The sequence below is a fragment of the Doryrhamphus excisus genome, chromosome 1, assembly GCF_030265055.1.
Source record: "Doryrhamphus excisus isolate RoL2022-K1 chromosome 1, RoL_Dexc_1.0, whole genome shotgun sequence".
Lineage (NCBI taxonomy): Eukaryota > Metazoa > Chordata > Actinopteri > Syngnathiformes > Syngnathidae > Doryrhamphus > Doryrhamphus excisus.
Genome location: NC_080466.1, coordinates 15,005,754 through 15,028,395, shown reverse-complemented (window position 1 = coordinate 15,028,395; position 22,642 = coordinate 15,005,754). Strand labels below are relative to the sequence as shown.

General features: G+C 45.9%; 1 protein-coding gene across 3 annotated transcripts in view; it reads right to left on the bottom strand.

Annotated features, from left to right (window-relative positions):
* usp34 (ubiquitin specific peptidase 34) overlaps positions 1–22,553 on the bottom strand; it is a 29,557-nt gene extending 7,004 nt beyond the window's left edge. For all 3 annotated transcript variants that reach the window (XM_058069943.1, XM_058069951.1, XM_058069962.1), the window contains exons 1-60: positions 22,216–22,553; positions 18,916–19,006; positions 17,089–17,623; positions 16,939–16,989; positions 16,617–16,766; positions 16,489–16,556; positions 15,194–15,386; positions 14,997–15,058; positions 14,844–14,925; positions 14,682–14,774; positions 13,494–13,619; positions 13,279–13,408; positions 13,029–13,159; positions 12,106–12,833; positions 11,820–12,034; positions 11,624–11,742; positions 11,408–11,535; positions 11,246–11,335; positions 11,058–11,153; positions 10,877–10,959; positions 10,649–10,803; positions 10,410–10,523; positions 10,213–10,312; positions 9,902–10,064; positions 9,688–9,814; positions 9,303–9,453; positions 9,121–9,221; positions 8,800–9,015; positions 8,590–8,715; positions 8,391–8,510; positions 7,613–7,696; positions 7,408–7,494; positions 7,138–7,338; positions 6,972–7,054; positions 6,521–6,561; positions 6,287–6,411; positions 5,935–6,087; positions 5,654–5,758; positions 5,465–5,559; positions 4,981–5,285; positions 4,539–4,702; positions 4,393–4,458; positions 4,169–4,315; positions 4,031–4,087; positions 3,781–3,858; positions 3,594–3,688; positions 3,239–3,411; positions 3,010–3,160; positions 2,860–2,938; positions 2,729–2,782; positions 2,560–2,655; positions 2,416–2,480; positions 2,259–2,334; positions 1,852–1,899; positions 1,002–1,067; positions 842–922; positions 686–771; positions 446–614; positions 284–358; positions 2–153 (exon numbers count right to left, since the gene is read on the bottom strand). In XM_058069943.1, coding sequence (XP_057925926.1) covers positions 2–153; positions 284–358; positions 446–614; positions 686–771; positions 842–922; positions 1,002–1,067; positions 1,852–1,899; positions 2,259–2,334; positions 2,416–2,480; positions 2,560–2,655; positions 2,729–2,782; positions 2,860–2,938; positions 3,010–3,160; positions 3,239–3,411; positions 3,594–3,688; positions 3,781–3,858; positions 4,031–4,087; positions 4,169–4,315; positions 4,393–4,458; positions 4,539–4,702; positions 4,981–5,285; positions 5,465–5,559; positions 5,654–5,758; positions 5,935–6,087; positions 6,287–6,411; positions 6,521–6,561; positions 6,972–7,054; positions 7,138–7,338; positions 7,408–7,494; positions 7,613–7,696; positions 8,391–8,510; positions 8,590–8,715; positions 8,800–9,015; positions 9,121–9,221; positions 9,303–9,453; positions 9,688–9,814; positions 9,902–10,064; positions 10,213–10,312; positions 10,410–10,523; positions 10,649–10,803; positions 10,877–10,959; positions 11,058–11,153; positions 11,246–11,335; positions 11,408–11,535; positions 11,624–11,742; positions 11,820–12,034; positions 12,106–12,833; positions 13,029–13,159; positions 13,279–13,408; positions 13,494–13,619; positions 14,682–14,774; positions 14,844–14,925; positions 14,997–15,058; positions 15,194–15,386; positions 16,489–16,556; positions 16,617–16,766; positions 16,939–16,989; positions 17,089–17,623; positions 18,916–19,006; positions 22,216–22,258 — 7,844 coding nt within the window. In that variant the 5' untranslated portion in view covers positions 22,259–22,553. The remainder of the gene's footprint in view (position 1; positions 154–283; positions 359–445; positions 615–685; positions 772–841; positions 923–1,001; positions 1,068–1,851; positions 1,900–2,258; positions 2,335–2,415; positions 2,481–2,559; positions 2,656–2,728; positions 2,783–2,859; positions 2,939–3,009; positions 3,161–3,238; positions 3,412–3,593; positions 3,689–3,780; positions 3,859–4,030; positions 4,088–4,168; positions 4,316–4,392; positions 4,459–4,538; positions 4,703–4,980; positions 5,286–5,464; positions 5,560–5,653; positions 5,759–5,934; positions 6,088–6,286; positions 6,412–6,520; positions 6,562–6,971; positions 7,055–7,137; positions 7,339–7,407; positions 7,495–7,612; positions 7,697–8,390; positions 8,511–8,589; positions 8,716–8,799; positions 9,016–9,120; positions 9,222–9,302; positions 9,454–9,687; positions 9,815–9,901; positions 10,065–10,212; positions 10,313–10,409; positions 10,524–10,648; positions 10,804–10,876; positions 10,960–11,057; positions 11,154–11,245; positions 11,336–11,407; positions 11,536–11,623; positions 11,743–11,819; positions 12,035–12,105; positions 12,834–13,028; positions 13,160–13,278; positions 13,409–13,493; positions 13,620–14,681; positions 14,775–14,843; positions 14,926–14,996; positions 15,059–15,193; positions 15,387–16,488; positions 16,557–16,616; positions 16,767–16,938; positions 16,990–17,088; positions 17,624–18,915; positions 19,007–22,215) is intronic.
* Positions 22,554–22,642: the final 89 nt, after the last annotated feature.

Sequence of the window (22,642 nt, the reverse complement as noted above, 5' to 3'; positions counted from 1 at the left end):
CCTCTCGGAGCGAGACTGCTCCACCAGAAGAGCAATGAGGGCGATCATCTTCTCCAGCGCTGCGGGACGATATTTCTCCTCGGCCAGAGATAAGATGTCCTCCTCCTCGTCCTCCTCCTCTCCTTCCTCCTCTGACAGCACCTCCACCTGCGGCTAAAGAGGACAAAGTAAAAGTTTGAAACTGCATTCCAACTCTAATGGCGCTCTCACACTTTCAGACATTTGAAATGCTCTAGTGTGAGAGTGGGACATTTTCAGGAAAGGTTTTATTAGGCGAGCTCACATTCTCTGGGCCTTTGGTTCCCATGTAGAAGTGGACCATGATGGAGATGGCTTGTAGTGACAGCAGGAACTGACTCTGAAGGTGCGAAAAGAAAATTCAGCAACCTTGTGGTCCACATGTGTACTCCCTGGTGAGCTAAAACATGTAGCGAGGCAAACCAACCTCCTCCTCTCCCATCTTGGCAAACTCGTAGAGGAAGGCAAAGTACTCGGTCAGGTGCTTGCTGTGAGGTTTCACGCCGTGCTCCATGATGGACAGCAGAGTCTTCACGAAGCGAGTCACGCAGGACCGGCTGCCGATGTCCTCCACCGGGCCGTCCATGTCGTCAGACCTGAGAAGAAAGTCACCAGTCAGGTCAAAAGGTATCCAACGTGCAGCAATGGCCAGGTCAGTGAGGCGTACCCGTCCTCCATGCCGGGCTGCAGGTAGAGGTGAGCGTGGACCGGCCGTAGCCGCTGGATGACATGGATACACAACCTCTGGAACATCTGGTGAGAAGAAGGCAGAAAACGTCAGCAGTGGTTCTTGCGGACAAGAACAACAATAACAACAGAGTACCTGTCTAACAATCTGGTTGGGACACTTGATGAGGATCTGCATGGGCCACCAGTTGTCATCGGCCATCCGATCCAAAAACCACTGCGAAGGGAGACAGAGAAGACATGAACACGACATAACCATATTCATAACCATGAATGCATGCGTGTGGTGCACACACCTCGCAAGCCGCCTGGCTGTTGTTGAACTGCTTGGTGAGGAGTTCGATCCACTGCAGCATGGTGGGCTGATCACACAAACACATTTCACTAATTAATGAGGACCCACTTTTGGAAGTACTATGGTTCTAGTTCTGAATATATTTGGATAACAATTCTCAGAAATAGAATATGGAAGAACTGATTACATTTGGGGGGGTGATCTGGACAACCGTTTTTAAAGGATTCTTTAACATTCCAAGATAGGACCATTTTCGGCATTTGAAGAAATAAAACAACAATACTGTTTCCAACAGGTTCTATAAAATATCAAAGACTGAGCCAAAAAAGTATTATTATTTTGGTGTGAATCACAATATGGGGGGAAATATGGTGCTTGTCGAAGGTTCGTCTCATTTAAAGAGGACCCATTATGCTAATTTCTGGTGCTTTTATAAACTGTATAGAGTTGTGGACTCCTGTAGAGCAGTAACATACAATAACCGGCACAGAATGCTTTCTAGATCTTCCGGATTCTGTAGCTCTTTCTGCAGGACTTCTTGCTTCCGACTCAAATTTACTCCACTCCCGGCCTGCTACTAGGTAAACCCAAACCAAACCCCCCAAACGCTCCTGAGGACTTCTGAATATGTAGGTCCATGTTTACTTTGCTTTGCAAATATGCAAACCTCATTAGCTGACACTTTGGCATCATTTAAAATGATACAATATTTATAGGTCGTAAAAGTGGAAATAGCATAATAGGTCCCCTTTAATAATCATAGTCATAATCACTTGGAATACATACTGTAATTGGCACCAGATTAATGAATGAAGATACTGGCCATCATACAGCACTGAGTGTGAAATTACCTTCTCCTTGGAATGGATGAAGGTTTCCAGGACAAATGAGGTGCTAAGCTGCAAAATAAAACCAAAGTGACGTGGATGATGTTAGAGTATATAGCATGTAGCATGGGGAAAATATGTACAGTGGAACCTCATGTAGCGTCGGCTAACGTCAAGAATAGTTTCTAAAATTTGGAGTACCTTTTTTGATTACAGCACACATCTTGTGGTGTTAAGACACAGAAAGAGTCCAACTGTGCGTTTTAAAAATGCCCTTAGCTTCTAACAAAAAACTCATTTATTTCCCTCAATACAAATTAATTTTCTCGCTGTTACAAAAAAACCTACCACAAATGTATGTGTATTGTATGTCTCTTTACAAATCTAATACTTAATTTTCTGGCTGTAGATGTATTACATGTGTTGATTACCTTGGCAGTCATGAGGGAGATGGCTTTGGGGTCGGGCAGCGTGCTGGGAATGCTGCTGCACAGCTGCCACATGAAACTGGAACACAGCAAAGATAAATGGCATATATCAATTATTATACAAGGCTGGCGACAGACTGATGGTGGTGGTGAAACCGACCCAAAGTAGGTGTGTTCAAATATGTTCTTGTCCTGGAGGAACTGCATGTTGTCGTGCCAGATCCACTTGACGAGACAACAGCATGTTAAGAACAACAAAGAGAGCGCTGCCTTCAACAAAGTCAAAGTGGACAAAGAGCAGTACCTCCAGCAAATCAGGAGAAACATCAAAGGTCAAGTCCTTGGCGTTGTCCTCCTCCAGCTCCACACGCTTGTAGAAGAGCATGTAGGCGCTGTGCGTCTGCCAACACACACCGACGTCACCTTGACAGCTCAGACCAACACAATACAGATGAGTCCTGGGAAGTTCTCACCTTCTCAAAGGAGAAATCCATGAACTTGTCAGTCACTGAGTCGTACGTTTTTGTCTGAAAGACAAACAGAGGTTAGTGGAATGCAACGGTCTGGTCAAAGGTTGTTTTGTGCCAGCCAACGGGGTCAGTACCGTCATCTCTCCCCCGAAGCACTCCGACGCCAGCTGGGCGGAGTCAAAGGGTTTCACCTCAGCATCGTTAAACAGGTACCTGCCGGGATTTTACATCAATCACCATTTTAGACTGTGCTGCATGTGTGACATGGCCCCGCCCTTCCTCACCACTTGTTGTTCTTGTAGGCGTGGGGGTTGATGATGTCTCTGATGAAGCTGTAGTAATGGCCGCCATCTGCTGTGCCCGTGTGCACCGTCACGCCGATGAGGTCGTACTCGTAGCTCTCAGTGACCTTAGACTCGCCTTCGTCCCGAAAACCTGACATAGGACCACACGCACAATATTTTTAAAGTACAAAATAAGAGGAGCCAAGTGCAGCATCGCATTGGCACACACCCTCTTTGCGCTCTCCTTTGCCCATGAGGAAGTCCTCCGTGTAGGGTGTCATGTCCAGACGCAGCGGGAAAGAGAAGTGCGTGTTGACTTTCTCCTTCATCATAGTCACCATGTTGAAGGTGTAACGCATGGTATTGAAGCTCAGGATGTGGGGAAGCTTCTTGAAACAAGCTCTGAAGGAAAGAGCAAAATGGTATATCATCTTTCCATTCTCTGTCAACCAACCAGTGCACTGTACTATGTCTAGCACCGCCTTTAAAGGTATCCCAATGATTAGCCATTTTGATTTCAAGCCTTCACAGCTTGAACTGTACTCATTGCTGGGCATCACTGTGCATGTGAGGAGCATGTTAACCTTTTCTCAGCGCGGACCTTCTTGCCGCAGTGGGAACATGTGTACATGTTGTCTCCCTCCAGTGTGTCCTTGATGGTCACCTCATCCAGGGACTCCTGATCAGAGAAGACAGCAGACATGAGCGTGAACATACTTGGTTGTCGTTGCGTGGTGTGCATGTGAAGTAGAATGACAAAAGTGTACTCACGTAGATGTTTTTCATATCTGCTACTTGACATCTGACTGTGTAGAACTCCTCAGCTGTCTGACTGACATGGTCGCAATCCTGTGAGAAACACAACTTGACTCACGTGACCCCAGGTATTCATACAACATATTTTAAAAAGGTCTTTGGACTCTATACACAATATACATACACAAGCTGTACCCAATGAAGTAGAGTACATAGTCTAAATAGTGTAGTAGTACTAGTTTTTGAATGATGACCGTGGACTGACCAGAGAAACCACATTGTTGGTGATGACGCCTCCAAACAGAGTCTTCACTGTGTTCTTCTGTGGAATACATCCATTCACTCATGCGACTCTGTGCTGTGTATTTCATCAAGTCACATGACCCGTGGAGAAGGTGCGTACCAGCTCGTGTGACATTTCTTCTATTTTGGTGATGAGGTCGGTGAAGAACTCAGTCATGTCCTTCTGTTCGCCCGTGTTGAGCGGCTGCTTGTCCATGGTGTAGGTCTTGCAGAAGGGCCGCGGGTTGTACGCTTTCCTCTCGCTCTCCTGCAAACATGGAGGACGGGTGAGCGGCTCTGATTGAAATGTTGAGTACGAGACCACCATTGATGATAACGACTCACCATCAGGTATGTAAACATCTTCTGGAGCTCCAGCAGTGTGGTCTTGTGTTTGATATCCTCAGCGTACTGAAAATGCACACACAAAAAGATCGAGAATAATAAATCGACTGATAGACTTGAGATCTGGGGGTCATCAGGTGACGGACCTTGGCAGTGAAGATGGCCTGCCGGGCCTCAGGGATCATGTAGAGCTGCTGGATGGTGGAGGCCAGGTAGCAGGTGGCGCCCAGGTTGGTGAGACCCACGAAACGACACTCGGCACGCACGTCATCATGAGGCCAGTAGTCCCACTTGTACGGCGCGTGCGAGGCTGCAAAGAAACATGAACGTGTTGGTCAGGCAGCAACGTGTCATAGCATTTTGGGTGTTCAGTCGCTGTGTGATGAGTTTGGTGTACTTTGTAAGATGAATCATTGAGCGACTTCCAGCAATTTTCAGTGGGAAGAAAATCTCGTGAATATTTTCACAACTCTTGATTGGCCAATAAAGAGCTTGTTTGCGCCACAAAATGCCATTTTATAACATGTACTCCATGTTTTAAAGTCATTTTGGTAGAGAGGAGGAGGAGGAGGTCAAGCATGAGCTCACCCTGCATGTGCTGCGACATGACCCAGTTGTGAAGCAGGCGGTAGTTCTCCAGGGAGCCCTTCACCGTCTCCACCAGCAGGTCGTAGGCCGCCGCCCGAGCAGCGTTGGACTTGCATTTAGGCTGAGCCCGGTCAGCCAGGCTGGGGAGGAGGAAGAGGAGGTTGTGGACATCACGGAGGAACTCCTGGCCCTCGCGCGAGAACTTGAAGGGAGGTTTGTGTTTGAGAACGCTGGTGGCAAGACGCAGGAGACCAGTCAGGCCGTCGTCCTCGATGGTGCCATCCTGCTGGTCTAGGATTTCACGGCTGGAAGAGAGGGGGGCGGGCCCACGGTCAATCTAACACTTTCCCATGGCACAAATACAAAGTGAGGAAATATCTTTAGGTAAATTATCTAATGTGATAAAGCGCTGGTTTATCACGGTTGTCAAGATGTCTTGTTCCTCTAATGTTGGAAGATTTAAACACATGAACACTTGATGGACCTTCGGATGCAGTCGGCAAGGTGTCGCGCGAGGGCGTCCAGGTCCAGCAGAGTGGTCTGCACGGAGCCGGCCAGCGATAGAGCAGGAGAGACCTTCTGTGAGTTCAAAGAGACCAGTGCTAGCCATAATCCAACCACAACATCAACGTTTACATTCTCAGTCATGACTTGATCGTTACAACCACCCCACCTGACTGGCGTCTTTGACGTGGATGTTGTCAATCAGCTTACACAGCAACCAGAAGTACTCTTTGCAGCCACTTGTTAAGAGGGGCTCTTCCTCATAGTCCTCCACCTGCACCATACATACAAGCATGCTCAATCCATGGCATGGTCGGCCTGCAGCCAGGGTTTGAACACCAACAGATTTGGGAGAATTTGTCCCAGTAGTTCCTGCACTGACCCCAATTTAGGGTATAAGTCCCTGAGAAATTCTGACACGGTTTGTGCATGTGTGTGCGCACTTCCTACCCTGAGCGGTTTGACAGCTTGAGCATCAGGCAGGAATTTGAGCAGCGTGGAGGCGGCGAGCAGCAAGAAAGATCTGTTGATGGACTCTCCTCCTTCCAGCCCCGACAGGGAGAGCTTGTATAGTCCATTACACGCCTCGTGTCGCACTGCCGGCTGAGAGCAATTTCATTCATCAATACTCAAAGCATTACATTTTTGCTGCTGTAAAAAGACGCAGATGTATAAAAAGTCTCATGATACACCTTCTATTCCTGCACTCGCATACCAAAATACATTTTAATGTTATGCTTCAATGACAGTTGTCTGAGGATATTCTCCGCATGCACGAAAATGTTGGCGGCGGCGGCCTGACCTCTGGTACCAGCAGGGTGAGTTTCCTGAGCCAGTCATGCAAGTGGTCGCTGTCAGCCAGACTGGACTTGACTGAGGAAGAGCAGTGGGCCCAGCTCACCAGCAGCCACATGGAGTAGTGAGTTGCTAGTCGGGACACAAAGTGGGCATATGAGATGATACTATAATAATAATAAAATAATACTACAATTATAATAATTCAAAAAGATGTCTCAATAATACTCAGATCTCTTACCCTCATGCCGAGACCTGTGGTTCGACTGGGCCTTCAGAACTCTGTGGAACAAGACCCAAAAGAACAAAAAATAAATCAATCAAATCTGTAATAATTCAATATACTTTGGGGCCAGGTGAGGCAGTGAGGCAAAAGCTTGCAGAGGAGCAGTTGACACTCACAGAACTGGATTGTTGAATTATGTATAAGTACATAATACAATATAGTGCTAATACAGCACAGGTTTTTTTATGTCTTATTTTCCTAGACTCATAGTATAAATTGGGCAATATATGAGTGTAAAGGTGCCTATATGACTGACTATTATGTCATGTTCAGGGGTGTTGATGAACTAGTTTTCTATGCTCCAACTATGAATATTTCTATATTTATGAAAAGGAATTCTACTTTGCAGCAATTCACTTTAGAACCAATTAACCATGAGAACCGAAGGATTAGTGTATTCAGTCACCTGTGTGCAAGGTTGTCATACGTGTAAGCCACATTGATCAGACGTTGAATCAGGTTGGTTCCTTGGACGAGGTTGAGGAAGACCTGTGAGGAGACACGCAACCGCCACAATGACAACGACAACAGGAAGTGGACAACGTGTTTCTGATGCCGCCATGCTTACAAACCTCAGTGAGTCTTGGAATGTGGACAGTCTTGCCGTGGTCTACGGTGGACTTGCGGGATTTGCCCGGCCACGCACGTTTGCGCTGGCTGTCGGCGAGGCCGGACCAGGAGAAAATGTCATGGTAGGCCAGGTCCAGGTCTGTGGGGTCCACGGCAAACTGGCAGATGAGCTTCAGGAGGCAGGCCAAACAGTCCAGCAGCCACTGAAGAAGTGACAGGATGGAGGTGCAGTTGTGGCATGCATATACGAACATCTACCCAATCTGTCTTACCACAGTCCATGATTCCTGGTCTTTGGGCTCTAGTATGCCTGAGTTGAATATCTCCAGGAGGAGCTGCAGGCCTCCAGACGAAACAAACTGAAAGACAGAGAAGGATTCTGAAACCAGACTATCGCATAAAAAACAATTCTCTCCTCTTGTTTGCAATATGCTTCTTTTACATAACTTTGACCTTCCTGTCGGCCATCATTTTTACCTTGCAGCTCCACAAGTTCTTGCTGTTCTCTATCTGATCCTCACTGGAGTCATCAGAGTCAGGGTACAGGTCACTGTAGCTTCCCTACACACAGGTGAGGTACACAGGTCACACACCATGTCCATCTTACGACTACAGGAAGGACCACCGAGTCAATTATTATTTAACATGGTAATACTTAAGCAGCTGTACTGACATCTAGTGACCAGTATAGGATACTGCATCACAATTTCATGCATCTTTTTAATGCTTCATTCAGGCAAAATAAAATAAAATGCCTTAAATATGTATACTTTTTTAAAACTATTAGGCCATAATCAACCACAAATGACATGATTTATGAATGTATCGAGGTATGAAGCAGTAAAATTCAAACTGCAATGTGGTGAGGGATGACTGCTTTGGGTGTGTTGACACTTGTCATTTACAGCCTGTTATTTTTATATATATTTTAATTTAAATATATTAAAATTTTTGTTACATTATTATTTTTGCTTTTAAAAATATAGTTATGTTTAAAAAAATGATTTTCTACGACTTCATTTTTTAGCTTTGAAAATACTGTATATTTACATTAAGTAAAAAAATGTTTTATGAAATAACTGTAAATAAAAGTGATTATACATTTCCATGGTTTCACAGTGGCACTCTGAGGGTAACCCTGACTGTGATGTGGCCCGCAGTGAAATGGCCACCTTAGCATCTTGTAAAAGGTGGGTCCAACAAGTGTGAACCCACCTATAAACACTAAAGAGTACAACATAGCGCGTCTTTTTACCGTCGACTCTCTGTGGATGCAGCGGTTTGGTTTGCCCAGAGCTTCAATGATTTCAAGAGCATATAGGAGCTTGTGGGCACTTTTGATCCTCAGCAGCTCCTTCCAGCACAGACCTTCATTCTGCAAACACACATATACACACGTTGAGCACTTAAGAAAATAGCAAAAAGTAACCTAATCAAACAGAACATAGACTGACAGTGTCATCTGAGATGTTCTGGAAGGCCTGAAGCATCTTGGGACATGTAGGCAGCAACATGAGCAGCTCCCAAACACGACGAGAGAGGTTCTCTGCATGGAGGTGGAGCTCCTCACAGCGTGCCATCTACACAAACACAAACAAACAGGGACAATACAAAGACCGTCTTCTCTTCAAGGTCCTCTATAACGTTTAATTTCAAGCACCAACCTCTGGACTGTCAAGCACCTTCTCCGTATTAGGAGCAGGCGGCTTGAAGCAGGCCAGCATCTCCAGCAGGTCAAAGAGCGTAGTGAGGTGCGGCTCCTGGAGGAGTAGCAGCATAGGAATGTGCTCCTTTTTAGGTGGAGGCAGGCAGGATGCGGGCAGCTGAATGCCCTCCCCTTTCCTCTCCCTCCGCGGCGCTCCCAAAGACACAAACACCATCTGGAAAAAAAAAAAACATGTTAGACTTTATACTTTGTGTGTTGAACCACTTGCCATTCACAACATCTTTTTAATGAATGCCAGCATGAGAAGATGTGCCATCACCTGCATGTCCTTGAAGCCCAGCTCATGAAGTGTCTTCTCATCATAGTCGGTGGTGAGTTCATGACCTGAAGAGATCATCCTGACTGGTCCCATCAACCCTCCTACAGGCGACGTTGGTACATGTGAGCCAACTAATACACACTGGATGTTCATTGGATGGTAACAGGAGGAGAGGATTCCACCTGGGAAATCTCCTGGCTGTCGGCTGCTTTGACCAAACTCCTGCAGCTGGGCCTGCTGGTTCATCTGCTCCTTTTGCAGGTTCTCGTACCAGTGGGTCACCTCAGCTCGCAGGTCTGCTACCTGATCGCTGGGGTACATCTCAATGGTCATCTGGTTAGAAACATGCAAAGACCTTTTTAAGTAATCCCAGTTGAAATGCAATGATAACAGCCAAAAACAGATATGATACAATAATCAAAAATTCCAACAAGAAATGTGCAGTTATGGACGACTACTCTAATAGTTTGATACATCAAAATGTACCACGAACGTATGCCGTTCGATTCACTGTTCCGATGTTATGAACTGTCAGATGACATTGGTAGATATGATATATTGATGTACCTTGTCTGGCAGGCCTGCGGGCTGACAGACGATCCTGAGTGGAAGCGACTGTTTGTCACTGAGCGCTTTCAGGTGACTGCTAATTCCCGTTCCCTCGATCTGCCACTGTCGGAGGTGATAGGCGAACCTGTCAATAAGAACGCAGCTTTTGAGACGAAATGGGAACGAGCCACCTGCGAGATGTTCACGGGCACACCTGTAACTCATCATGTACCTGCGTCTGAAGGCCTCCAGGTGCGTTTTGAGCATGAGCAGCCCCCTCTCGATGCTGGTCAGGCTGGACTGAGCATCCTTCTCCAGGTTGGCAGACGCCATCAGCAGACTCTCCATGCACTTCCTGATGAACTCCTGCTCCTTCTCCAGGCCTGTCTTACCAGCTGAAGACATGCAACACACACATATTTAGGGATAGAGCAAAACATCTGGAGATGCTTTCATCCCAACGTGCGTCATTAGATACATCTGCACAAACTTACTGGTAAATATCACAAATGACATCTTTTGGTTTGACAGGTATAGACTGACCGTTGATGTAGTAGGAGTTGATGTACTGAATGGCAGCACGGCTGATGTCAGCTGACTGGGCTCTGAGGGCAATCCCCCACAGCTGGTCCATCCCACAAAGCTAGACGTGTATTCAAATAAATAAATAAATAAATAAATAAATAAGTGGGCTGTTGTTGCTGGCTCAGGTGTTTCTTGCTAGAGAAGCGTTTGCGTACCTCACAGCTGGTGGTGTTGTCCAGAGCACTGGTGGCGAGACGGGCCAGATTACAAAGGTGCTGGAAGAGGTTTAGTCCTGTCATGCTGATGGTCTCCGGCTTTAGCTGAGGCATCTGAACAACAACAGAAGATACAAGGCAAAACCACTCAATCATGATGGACAAAGAAGCACTTTAAACAGACATTGCTTGTAATGTTCAGCAGGAGGTTAAATCGAAAAATGCTGGTGAATGGTTACCTTCTCCAGGAAGAGGTGCTTGTAGGTTTCTATGCCCATGGCGTGCTGGTCCTTGCTGCGAACCTGATTGAGGAACCAGTGGAGGGCGTCGTCATAGCACTCCGCATCCTCCACCAGGCAGTGCCACAAGATATCCACCTGCTCCAGACTCAGTCCTGACAGGAGGCATCCACAACATCAACGTGACATACTGATACATTCCATTGCACTGAAGAAGAAAGTTCTCACTGAAGTGATCGGGTGATCCCAGTGTGGAGAAGACACAGGTGAGGAACTGCAGGCGGACCTGAACCTCTGCACTGTGACTATACCTGCAACCAGAAGGTGTATCACAGATCAATGCAATTTAACATGTAAACAAAAGTGTTGTGTTGTTCCAATAAGATAGAAGAGCGGACCGAAGACTCACAGTGCAAACTTGTGGCGGTGCTGGTGGACTTCCTGGATGTAGTGTTGTAGGTTGTCAAAGAAGAGCTTCATCATGTGAAGCTCCTTCTCCGCCCACCTGACAGGAGCAAAAAAAAAAAAAAAAAAAACCCTTAGACCTCACATGCACTTGGGCACACACATAGGCAGTAGAATAGAAATGTTACTAACATGGTGATCCAGTGAGTGTCATAGCTGGAACCAAACTGCTGGAAAGTGCCAAAGAGTTTGGGGAGCAGTCGCAAAGAAACAACAACAGAGCTGGCAAAAAAAAGACAACACGTTTCCCTGATTAGTGTTAACTCAGAGGTTTGACTATTGTCACATTCTCACCGGTGGTGGGCCAGGTTGTCAAGGCAACCCTCGATGAAGCGCATTCGGATCTGTCTGTCAGTGAACCAACACACCAGAGAACAGAGCAGCTTCTCTGCTTCGTTAATTAGACCCTCAGACAGGTGGATCTGAAACACAATCATGTGACATGAAACTGGAGCTTTGTCACCTGTCAATAATAGTCTTCATTTGACACAGCAGGGGAGGAGAGCATACCGCGTCCTCATCCTGCACCAGGTCCCACAGGAGCGTGCTGCCTTTCTTGCAAACGTTGTCCAGGTTGATGTCAGTCACCGCATGGCTGCTGGAGTACTGATGTTTGTGCACGGCAGGACCTGCACACCAACAGAACCCGTTCAAAACATCGCTGCTTTTACAGCGAATGAACAGTGTTCGAACGACGCAAAAGCACCTTGAACCAGGTGCTCGTGGTAGATGGAGGCCAGGTTGGGGAGGTGCTGCTGGAGATGGGAGCTGAGTTCAGCGTGGGAGTTGATCTGGACCAGCTCCTCCTCGCAGCCCGACTCCTCGCCGTCAAAGTCAGCCATGTTCTTCTCAGACTTGGCGCTGACCTGGGAGCTGCTGCAGCTGACGTCGTCGGCACTCAGCATGTCCTCCACCAAAGGCCTGGGTGGGTGGTGCGGGAGTGGTTAAGAGAGAGAAAAGACCCCCAAAGAGGGCATCTGATGAAAACTTACCCTTCTTGATGGTGGTGATGGTGGTGGTGATGGTGGTGATGATGATGATGGTGATGATGCTGGGGGCCAATGAAGCGGTGACAGTTGAAGAGCTCGCCGCCCATGGCTTCTCCGAGGAAGTCTGTGGGCCGGGACATGCAGGGGGGCTCTTGACGACTCTGGCCCACCTGGGAGGGGCTGCCGTCGGGCACTTGTGGATGCTCGGGGTCATCGAGTCGAGCGGACGATGAGGTTGGGCACGCGTCCATTACCCTCATATGACTTTCCAGTGACGTCGACGCAGCTGTCGCCATGATGGCGGAAGTCTCTGGGCTGAAGGAGAGAACCTTGGGTTTGGCCCCACCCCCAGCTCCACTGGGCCCCACCCCTTCACAGAGAGCCTCGCCCGCCTTCCTCTTTCTTGACTCCCCCTGCTCCCGGGGGTCCTTCTGCTGGCTGTCCTCAGCAGGCTCCTCTTCATCATCCTCCTCATCCTCCTCCTCGTCCTCCTCATCGTCATCATCCTCCTCCTCGTCATCATCATCGTCCTCCTCCTCCTCCTTCAGAGCTTCGCTATCTACCATGTCGTCGGAGTGCAGCTCGCTGCCGGGGCTGCCAGCTGATTGGCTACCTCGGGTGGAGGCGGCCTCGTTGCTGGAGGCGTCGCTGCGGCCGCTGGTGCTGCCGGGCCCGCTGCTGCCTTCCTCCACGCTGTTGGCGGTCTCGTCGGAGCTGCCCTGCATGGACTCCTGACAAAAAGAAGGACCACCGAGATGAATCACAGCGGAGCGTGGAGACAACGACACAAGGAGGCGTGTCTTTGATTGGACGCTTTGGTATGGGTTTGTCCAAAATACACTTATGATGGATTGATATTCAAAGAAGTTCCCATGATGTTATAGTGTAAACAAGTGAAAGTGAATACTTTCCAAAGTATTGCTTACCTCGGTGTCAGAAAGCCTCTGTTGGCCACGCTTGCTTCCCGCCATCAGCTGCTCCTCCATGTCCATGTCACTTCCTGCGCTGTGCTGAGTGTCGCTGTTGTCGCTGCTGTCAGGACTGGCAGCCGGTGAGCCTGACAGGAAAAACAACCAAAAAAAACATCATGTAGGTACTATACAGTACGTGACTGCATACTACAGGTCTGAGCGCCTTCTGCTGCAGAACTATTCTGCTGTGACCAGCCAGACTGACCCTTCTTGTTGCCCATGGAGATGTTAGTGTTTAGCAGTGAGGCGAAGGAGCTCTGCTTAGACAGCTGGGCCTTGGCAGCGAGGGCGTTGTTCCAAAGAGCCTTGATGAGCATTGACGCCAGGTAGAGCGTCTGGAAACAAACATCCGCCATACGTTGTACAGCCACATATGTATATAGCTCTCAAACACATCACAAAGTCTAAGTGAGAGGGTACCTGCTCTGTGTGCGCGCTGGGGTGCAGACTTGAGACCAAGTTGAGGACATGACGGAGAGGCACCGGATCGAGGTTTTTGATGAGGGAAGGAAAAAGGTCGTGGATGTAGCGACTACAGTGTTTCAGCTGTGGCAGAAAGCAAAAAGGAAGTTGTTTGATGTTTAAATACAAAGATATAATAGAATATATGTATATATAATATAAAGAAATAAAAAGACTGCTTGTATTGGAGTGGCAATATCAAAGATTTTAGATCAGGGGTCTCAAACACGCGGCCCGCGGGCCAAATGTGGCCCCCGCCTTGATATGAAAGTTTAATGTTAGTGCGGCCCGCGCAAGTTTGATATGGATGCTGTATGGTATCATGTACCCAGAAAAAATTATTACGTTTGATTAATGTTCATGTTAAAGGTTAAATAACTGTTAATAGTTATCCTTCCTATCCGTGTGGAAGTGGTACGTTTTTGGCTATTTAAGTTTAAAGGAAATAACTTGAAGGCTACCGTTTAGGTCGCTAGCTCTCTAGTTTGCGAGTTAGCATGTGTCTCAAGACCCTGCAGTTGCGCAATATGTTGTAAATAAAAAAAAATAAAAATAAAAAAAGAGTATAAATGTGACTACAGTGGGTGTTTTGTCATGTCTACAGGGCTCTAATAATGCTTTGTTCATTTTAATCTGAAAAAAAATAATTTGTCTACCCACTAACTATGTGGTTTCTTAAGTTTGTATTATTTGCAGTTTTTTATTATTATTATTATTATTATTATTATTATTATTATTATATTTATTTATTACTGATTGATTTTCTTTATTCTTGATTTCATCTTATTTTGTGCAGAAAAATAAAAATTAAGATATTTGAGAACAGTGGAAAGTTTTATCAGAGCTTTTCTTGTAGAAAATCGCAACCAAAGCACTGAAAAAGTTTGTATATTTTTCTGTTTTTAATAAATGCGTTTTTATTGGTTTTTTTTTTTGGAAAACCTAATGCGGCCCAGCCTTGCCCAGACCCTAGCTCCAGTGGCCCCCAGGTAAATTGAGTTTGAGACCCCTGTTTTAGATGCAATCCAATATAATTTGGCTAATATCATATTGATATCGCATATCAGTATTGGATAAGGACACCCCTAAATGATGATACAAAATGACGAGCAGAAAACATGACAGCCTCAAATGTGTCGGTCTCACCTGAGCGGCGGCCCAGATGCAGTCCACGTGCTGCGTGCTGAGTCGGCCTTCTGCAGCCAGGAAGTTAAGGATCACTTGGCACTGTTTAATGATCTGAAACATTATATTAATACAGTGGTTAAAACGTAGCTACAATGCGGCCATCTTCAACAAAGCTCTCACCTCAATGTGCAAATTAGGTCCAAAAATATGCTCAACCACGTTATTGTGGATCAGCCAGTCGGCTAGTTCCTTTGCTATGGACCTGGAACAAGAGTGGAACACGACGGTCACTCAGTGACAAGCCAGCTGGACCCTTGTCACACATTAACTTACGTTTCTGTGTCAGACACCAAAGACTCGTTGTTGCACACGTCGTTGAAAGTGTGGAGTTGGTTCTGTGGAAGAAAGCGAGCGAGTGAGTCGCTGTACTGCTCGTAGCCAGTATTTGCGTAGTATCCTGGGTTTGCTATGATCTGCCATGATGTATGAGTGTAATGCTACAGTCCTCAATTGTGTCCATGTTCACTCACAGTAATTTGGCTGAGGCCGGCCAGACGCATGGTCAGTGTGGGCGACATGAAGTACTTAAAGGCCAGGTCCAGACTCTCCTTGTCGAAGCACAGTGCGCTGTCCAGTGGCTCCTTCACCGTGCTCCACATCAGGTCGGCCATGTTGCGTGCCGCGCTCTGGCGCAGCTCCTGGTCTGACAGCTTACACAGGTACCTGCCGACCACGAAGAGGACATCTTTGACGGTCAAAATGGCAGTTTGGAGAGGGAATTATGACCGAGCACGCAATCAGTACACACTCAGGAGTGCTCATCTTGTTTCGGATAAGCAAGGAGATCTCAGTTCAAATGGTTGTGTGATTCTGATGAACAATGTTCCTTTTTAGTGAGTCACATGACCTGCTTTGCCTCTTCCAGGGTCACGTGAGGAGAGCTTTGCTGGAGGCCTGGAAACGGTTGCTATGGTGACCACAGTTCTCTCTCTCTCACAACCACACCGGGCTGTGTGAATTTGGAGGTTTGACAAGAGACACGAACCACGCCTTGAATTTTAACCAGGAGACATGTGACACTTGACTTATCAATCAAAGAACAGCATTCTAGGTTGAATTAGAAATCCATCATAAAATAATTCATGCTATTGTTTATAATGAATTATGAATGAATTATATTGCATATTGCATGTTTTATAGAACAGCGTTTAATACCACAACGGCGTGAGACCCTTGTCAGTCATACAGTTGCTCCGCCTCTGTGGGGAGGGGGGGTTGCTAGCATAAACACACACTGCCGCAACGAAGCCTCATGAGGAACAATGCAAGGTAATGCATTGACAGCAAAACCACATTTGTTAGAATTATTGGTAAAATCTCATCTCGCCAGAGCTCACAGCTAGGAGACCAGGGTTCAATTCCATCCTCGGCCATCTCTGTGTGGAGGTTGCATGTTCTCCCCGTGCATGCGTGGGTTTCCTCCCACATTCCAAAAACATGCTAGGTTAATTGGCCACTCGAAATTGTCCATAGGTATGAATGTGAGTGTGAATGGTTGTTTGTCTATATGTGCCCTGTGATTGGCTGGCCACCAGTCCAGGCTGTACCCCGCCTCCCGCCCCAAGGCACCTGGGATAGGCTCCAGCACCCCCGCGACCCTCGTGAGGAAAAGCGGTAGAAAATAAATGAATGAATCTCATCTCACGACACCCCTAGAGGTCACACAGTTATGAATGGGTGCTGCCTCAAACTGTACAGGGACATACATAAGTACAAATAAGTCGTTAAAAAAATCGTAGCTTGTAATCGTGTATGGAACACTCACCGTATGACATATGTGCGGAACGGGATGATGTGCTGCATGACTGCAGGAATGTGCAACCATATTCGGATCTGCACACAAACAAAAACCATGTCATTGGCGTTGTGGTGGTGGTGGTGCCAGAAACTCACGTTGGAGACGATGGTGATGAAGGCGTGCGCGATGGGGAAAGGCAGGCTCTCCGGTGTGGCCGACTCGAAGCACTCCTTCATGAGGGACAAGCCGTGCTTCCCACAGAAGAGGCACACGTAACGCAGCAGGTGTAGTGGGACCTCCACGTCCTGGACACAGCAACACAAGGGAAGTCGTTTACAGCTTTTACTTTCCAAACACCTGACGTTCCCAAAGCAGATGATCTAACCAGATAATTATCAATTTCTTTATTAATACTGTACTAATGAGGTAGGTAGGTATCACATATTTAAGGTTAGATGATAAAGGCGTTCCTCTTACGTTCATGTCACAGAAGGAGCCAAGGATGCTGCTTTCATGAGCGGATATGTCCTAGAAGATAGAGAAATAGTCTGATTGGTCAGCTGGGGAAATTGAATGACAATGACACAGATGGAGGGTGCGGTGGGGGGTGCATTTTGCAGGACCAACCTCGATGGTGGGGTGTGTGTTGTGTTTGTAGGCAGTGTAAAGAGGGAATTGGATCTGAAAGATCTTGGCAGCACACAGCAGCAGTTTCTCTCTTTCCTCTGTGCTCCACGATCTAAACGGGTCATGGCCATCATGTCCGACACCGCCCGCCGACAAGCGTCCATCAGCAACCTGAGACCTGCCGGCATTCTCCCCGGTCCCTGGTTCCATCTGGGTTTCTCCCGATAGATTGCACCCATGGCCCTGCTTCTGGTTCAAGTCTGGAGTGTCAGCGTCCTCTTCAGCAGAATCCCGCTCTACATTGACAGGCTCGTCCTCCCCGGGTGAAGCCGGCTGAGGGACGGACTCGTGCTCTTCAGCCACTGCCTCCTCCGCAGCGGCGCCTGATAAGCTTCCCTTGTGGCCGTAGTCCTGAACGCTGCAGAGACCGTCCCTGAGGCTGCTGATCTGGACGATGACCAGGTTGATGAGAGCGCACACCAGCTGGTTGAAGACCTCCAAGTGCTTGTACTCCTTGAAGCAGCACAGACATTGTCTGTGGACAAAACAGGAAGCTGTGAGTGTGCGCTTGCATCACCACGGCAATAGTATCGCTGTATTTGACCCAGCAATGGACATTCAAAGGATCTTAACCTTCCTCTTGTGTTAGCTTTCTGGTATCATCTCTTATGTTACCGGGTGGGTTTTGACCCATGTATTAAATCAGCTATAAAATACACTAAAAACAATAAGTTACCATCAAATTTGCTTCCTATGTCTTGGTTACCTTCTTAGGCTTCCTCATCCATGAAAATGTTGGTTTTTATACTTTTGTTGTGCACATGTAGGCCTTTTTTTGTCACTATACCGCTCCATTTAAATTTCCAAAAATGGTAAACTGACCCTCAAAAGTATCATATTCATAAATTGAAGGTTCTTTTGTTACCTGGCTATTACTGAGGGCTATAGAACATATCTCTTAAATCAATTAGTTTTATTTTAGTATTAATCACTAAAGAAACACCTATGGTGTTGGGGTGAATTTTGACCCATATATATTAATGTCAAGAAAAGGTAGAAAAAGTTATTGTTTTCAGTAACAGAACTTTAGTATAAAGTGAAATGAAAAAGCAGAACAGGTCCAGATCTTGGTTCACTGTACTTCTTGCCATTCTTTCCATGATCCAAATTGTAAATGTGAAATCAGCCAGTCAAATGAGTGAATTCACCTCACATGTATACTGGAAAAGCAGTCAAAATGAGAATCCCCTGAAGCTTACATGATGAGAAAAGGAGCTGGTTGTCATTGTGTTGGCTAATTGTACACTTATGATTTCAGTTGTGGCTCAAAATATTGCTTTATAGTCATATTATTATTATAACCCGGTCCAAACCGACCCCAACAATACAGTGGTCATAATTTCAACCAGACAATTTAAAATGTAGTAAAAATTATTTTTTGGGTTTTATTTTGTTGAAATAGAGTTTCCTGACAAAGTCAAAAAGCCTTGATGCAATAAATAAATGTTATGTGATTCTTTTTATGCATTAAAATGTAAAAAACGGGTCACAAGAGGAGGGTTAATAGGGGTCTAAGGCTGGATCCTAATTCCACCCCTGACCGCTAGGTTTTGCACGCTCACAAGAATCAAGTGGTGACCCCAAGTGTGGTCGGGGACTCTACTGGTTTCCAGCACACTTTTACTATGCTCCTGTTACTATTATAACTGTATTTACAAAGAGTTAATAGTTTTACCCTGTTTGTTTAAAGGGCAAGACAAGCGGTAAAGGGGAAAGGCTAATTGAGCCGAAGTCCGAGTCCCACGAGTGACAGAAAGCGGTACTGACCTCTGTGTCCACGAGCTGATGTGAGCCAACACTCGCAGTGCATGATCTTTCTTCAGCTGGAAGCCGCCCTCGCTGCCGTCTGCATCTGAAACTGAGGAGCCAGCACAGAGATGTTGACAAACATCTAGACACCCGATACCCGTTAGCCCTTCATTAAAGTACACCATATACAAAGCTAATCATGATGCATTCTTAGCTGTGTCTTTATCTATTTTTATATCATTAGAACACACAAAAGAGAAAGACACGTGTCCATGTCTCACAAAGGATTGTAATGATTTCCCCCGAAAAGTGTTTTTCTTTGAAGTTTACAGTTATTCTCACTCAAACAGGATGAGAGTCATCTCCAGCCTTCGTCCTTGTCAACACTCACCTATGTTAAAAACATAAAAACACTAACATGATACAAGCCGGTCCTTTTGTGGCAGGGCTGAAATGCATTGGAAATTGTTTTTGGGGACAAAGTTTAACACAGTTTAGCAATGAATCGCCATTCATCTTATTACTCTTTATAACGTTCTAAAGCTTTTGCAAATTGCCATCATAAAAACAGAGCAGCAACCTTTTTGAAGATTAATATTCGTGTCATTCTTAAAGCTTTTGGCCATGACTGCACACACTTGTCACCACACAGAGCTATACCTAATCACTGGAGGAGCCAGGAACAGAGGGGTGGAGCTTAAGGTTGTAAACAGGGTTTTTGTGTCTCTCACACCGCGCACACACACACACGCAGCGGCAGCAATTCTGGGGTCAAAGGTCATCGGCACACAACATATGGAGCTGCCAGTCGCACACATTGAGCCCCCACGGCTGAACACCCCACTATCTCCTCCTTAAAATATATGTACCCTTAATGACTTCTTTTATAGCAACAAACAGCTGGACACTATCAGAATTTACACCGCCCTTAGTTTTTGCCATCCCTTGTATCGCTATACATTATGTAATTTGCTTTGTCTGCAATAACACAAAGCTAAGATGTCGGCCTATCACAGAGGAGGAAAGTACACATGCATATGTCAACATATCCGAGGCAGTTTTTATTTATCATGCAACTTATTGATTTATTGATTGTTGTGACGGGCCTACCAAGCTATTGTGTTGAAGTAGGTTAGCATATGGTGACCTACATTGAATTACTTTTAGCATTTTTTATGTAAAAAAAAGTATCAGCGTCCATCCCATCATTAGAGTTTTATATATCCAAACAAAATGTAAGTGTTCCATGCAACGTCCTGGTAAACATCACAAAACTAGAGTTCAGTTCAGACAGGAACAGTTTTGCTTTTATGTTTGTTTGTTTTTTTTACCTTGCTGCAAACGGGGGTGTTAAAAGAAAACTGCGACAAGAGAGGAAAAAATACAGACAGGAAGCTAGGTGAAGATTCGCACTGAAAGAGCGTCACCATATGCTATCTTACTTGTGAGCAACATTCAAAGAAAACTGCAATTTTGGGGGAATTTTGCCCATCATCCATAATCCTCACGTGAAACACGAACACGTCTCTTTTCTGTGAGATCAAAAGATATAAAAACTGATGGAGACCGGTCATTAATGCCTGCCAAAAAGAACCTCAAAAGGCACCAACAACGCTCCATTTACATATAATGCATATTAACCAAGATACTGCAACGTTGTTACACCGATCAAACTACGCTACCGGTGTACTGACACCTTGCGTCTGACCACGACCAAAGAGGTAACGCTACATATTAGAGCTGCCAGCACGTTTTTTATTTTATTTAATACTATTATTACATGTTATCATGAATGTACCTGTTAGTACATGGTCACAGCATGTATATAAAACTATAAAAACCTTGTTTGAGGTGCTTTAATAGTCGTCTTTGTAGGCGACATAGGTGGATCCCATTACATGCAGCAACGACCTCTCTTTTTATCTGTTTTTATATCTTTAGAAAACACAGAAAACAGAAAGATTTGTTTTCACGTCTCACATAAGGATTGTGGGCAAAATTTCTCCCAAAAGTGCAGTTTTCCTTAAACATGGTGTGCTATTAACATGACTTAACTTCTTTTTACACACACATGTGAGGCTTACTGTTAAAATATAAGTTACATCATCACCTGTACACTTAAAGTTTTGACAGCCGCAATTTGACCCTGGAACAGATTATTTCTACTATAACCAGCATTCTCTGCCATACTGCATCAAATTAAATACACCAAAATAAGACAACATTGAACTTGTGTGTTGTTTACATTGAGTTGCAGCAGTAACACAAAAGTTACACAAGCAACACCACAAAGCAAAGACACTAAACACTATAGTGGAGCTACGTAATATTCAGAGCCAACTTTATTTAAATTAGTACAAATGGGACAAATTCCCAGGCTGAAGACACACAAGCTGACCGACACACAATGGAAGCATATTTGAACAGCTTTGAGTGTAGCTAGGCCCAATTAGCATAGCGTGGCTAGCTACTTGCAGCTATTGAGGCTTGTGTTTACATTTACTGTCCTCACTTGACGCCGCTGAGACAGCACATTGCATTCAGATCAGCGATTCAAGCAATAATGTGTAACATTTATATGTGCATTTGGAGTCCAAAACTAAAATGTATTCACAGAGCAACATCGCCGTGTGTAAACGATAAGCCATTTGCCAAAATGAGCCATTAATGTGCGATGCTAGCTTAGACGACTATTTAGCTTAAAGAGCCCCCCAAAATAAGACATCCACAGCATCGATTTAGCGGCAGTTGTGTTATGCAGTGTCTCAATGACGGTTATGCGGCCATTGTGGACAGTCCCAAAACAAAGGGTGCAAGGCGAGAGGACAGCTAGCTGGCTGAGCTGACAAACTCATCAAACAAAGTCAGCCTACTTCGCTAGCTAAACTAGCTAGCTGGCTAACTTTCATCTTGAAGAAGCTAACATTTTAACAGCACAACCGTGTTTTAAACATCACTGCCGTTCACAGTACTAAACAATTAGCAATCCATGTGTCCACTACTGCAATGACACCCAGAGAAAAGAAGGATTTAGTGCAAAATAAGGGGCGTCTGGTTTGCTAGCTTGCTGAGTTGTGTTGGCTGTTTTGACAGACAGGCCCAAATTTGGAATGTGGAAGAAATATTACATTTGTATGCACATGTAGAGGACATACGTCAAGTCCATGTTGACGGTAAGCAACAACAATACGAAAACATCGACTGTCGCTCAAGTGGAGAGAAAAGGCGAACAGATGAAGAGAGCGCAAAGTTGTATGAAGCTAACTTAGCTACCAAGCTAACATCATCTCGTCTGCTAACATGAATGTCTTCACTTACTTTCATTTAAAACCTCCACCAGCTCGGCGCAGTTTTCACACATTGTTCATGAAGAGGACAGCTGGAGTGCTCCAAGTCAAACCATCGCTCTCGAAACACTTCCCGGCTGACACTTGGCTCTTTTTAAAAAATGGCCCAGTGGAGGCAGCGGCTGCTGAAGGTGAAGCTAAAAGCGAGCCAAGCAGCGAGCTGGTCAAGGCGCTTCGCATCCAAGCGCCGTTGACATTCGCCACCTGAGCGGCAAAGAAAGGCAGCAGGAAGACGACCACTTTGCAGGCTGGACGTTACTTAGTTGGCAGAGTGGACACGGCGGCCATGTTTAAAACAGGAGGGGTGGGGGGGTTGACGCAGCGTGTGCGCTCTTCGGCGGCTTCCGTCTCGTCGCGTGCTCTCCTTCGGCTTTCTTCGGCAGTGTCGCGAGAGCCTG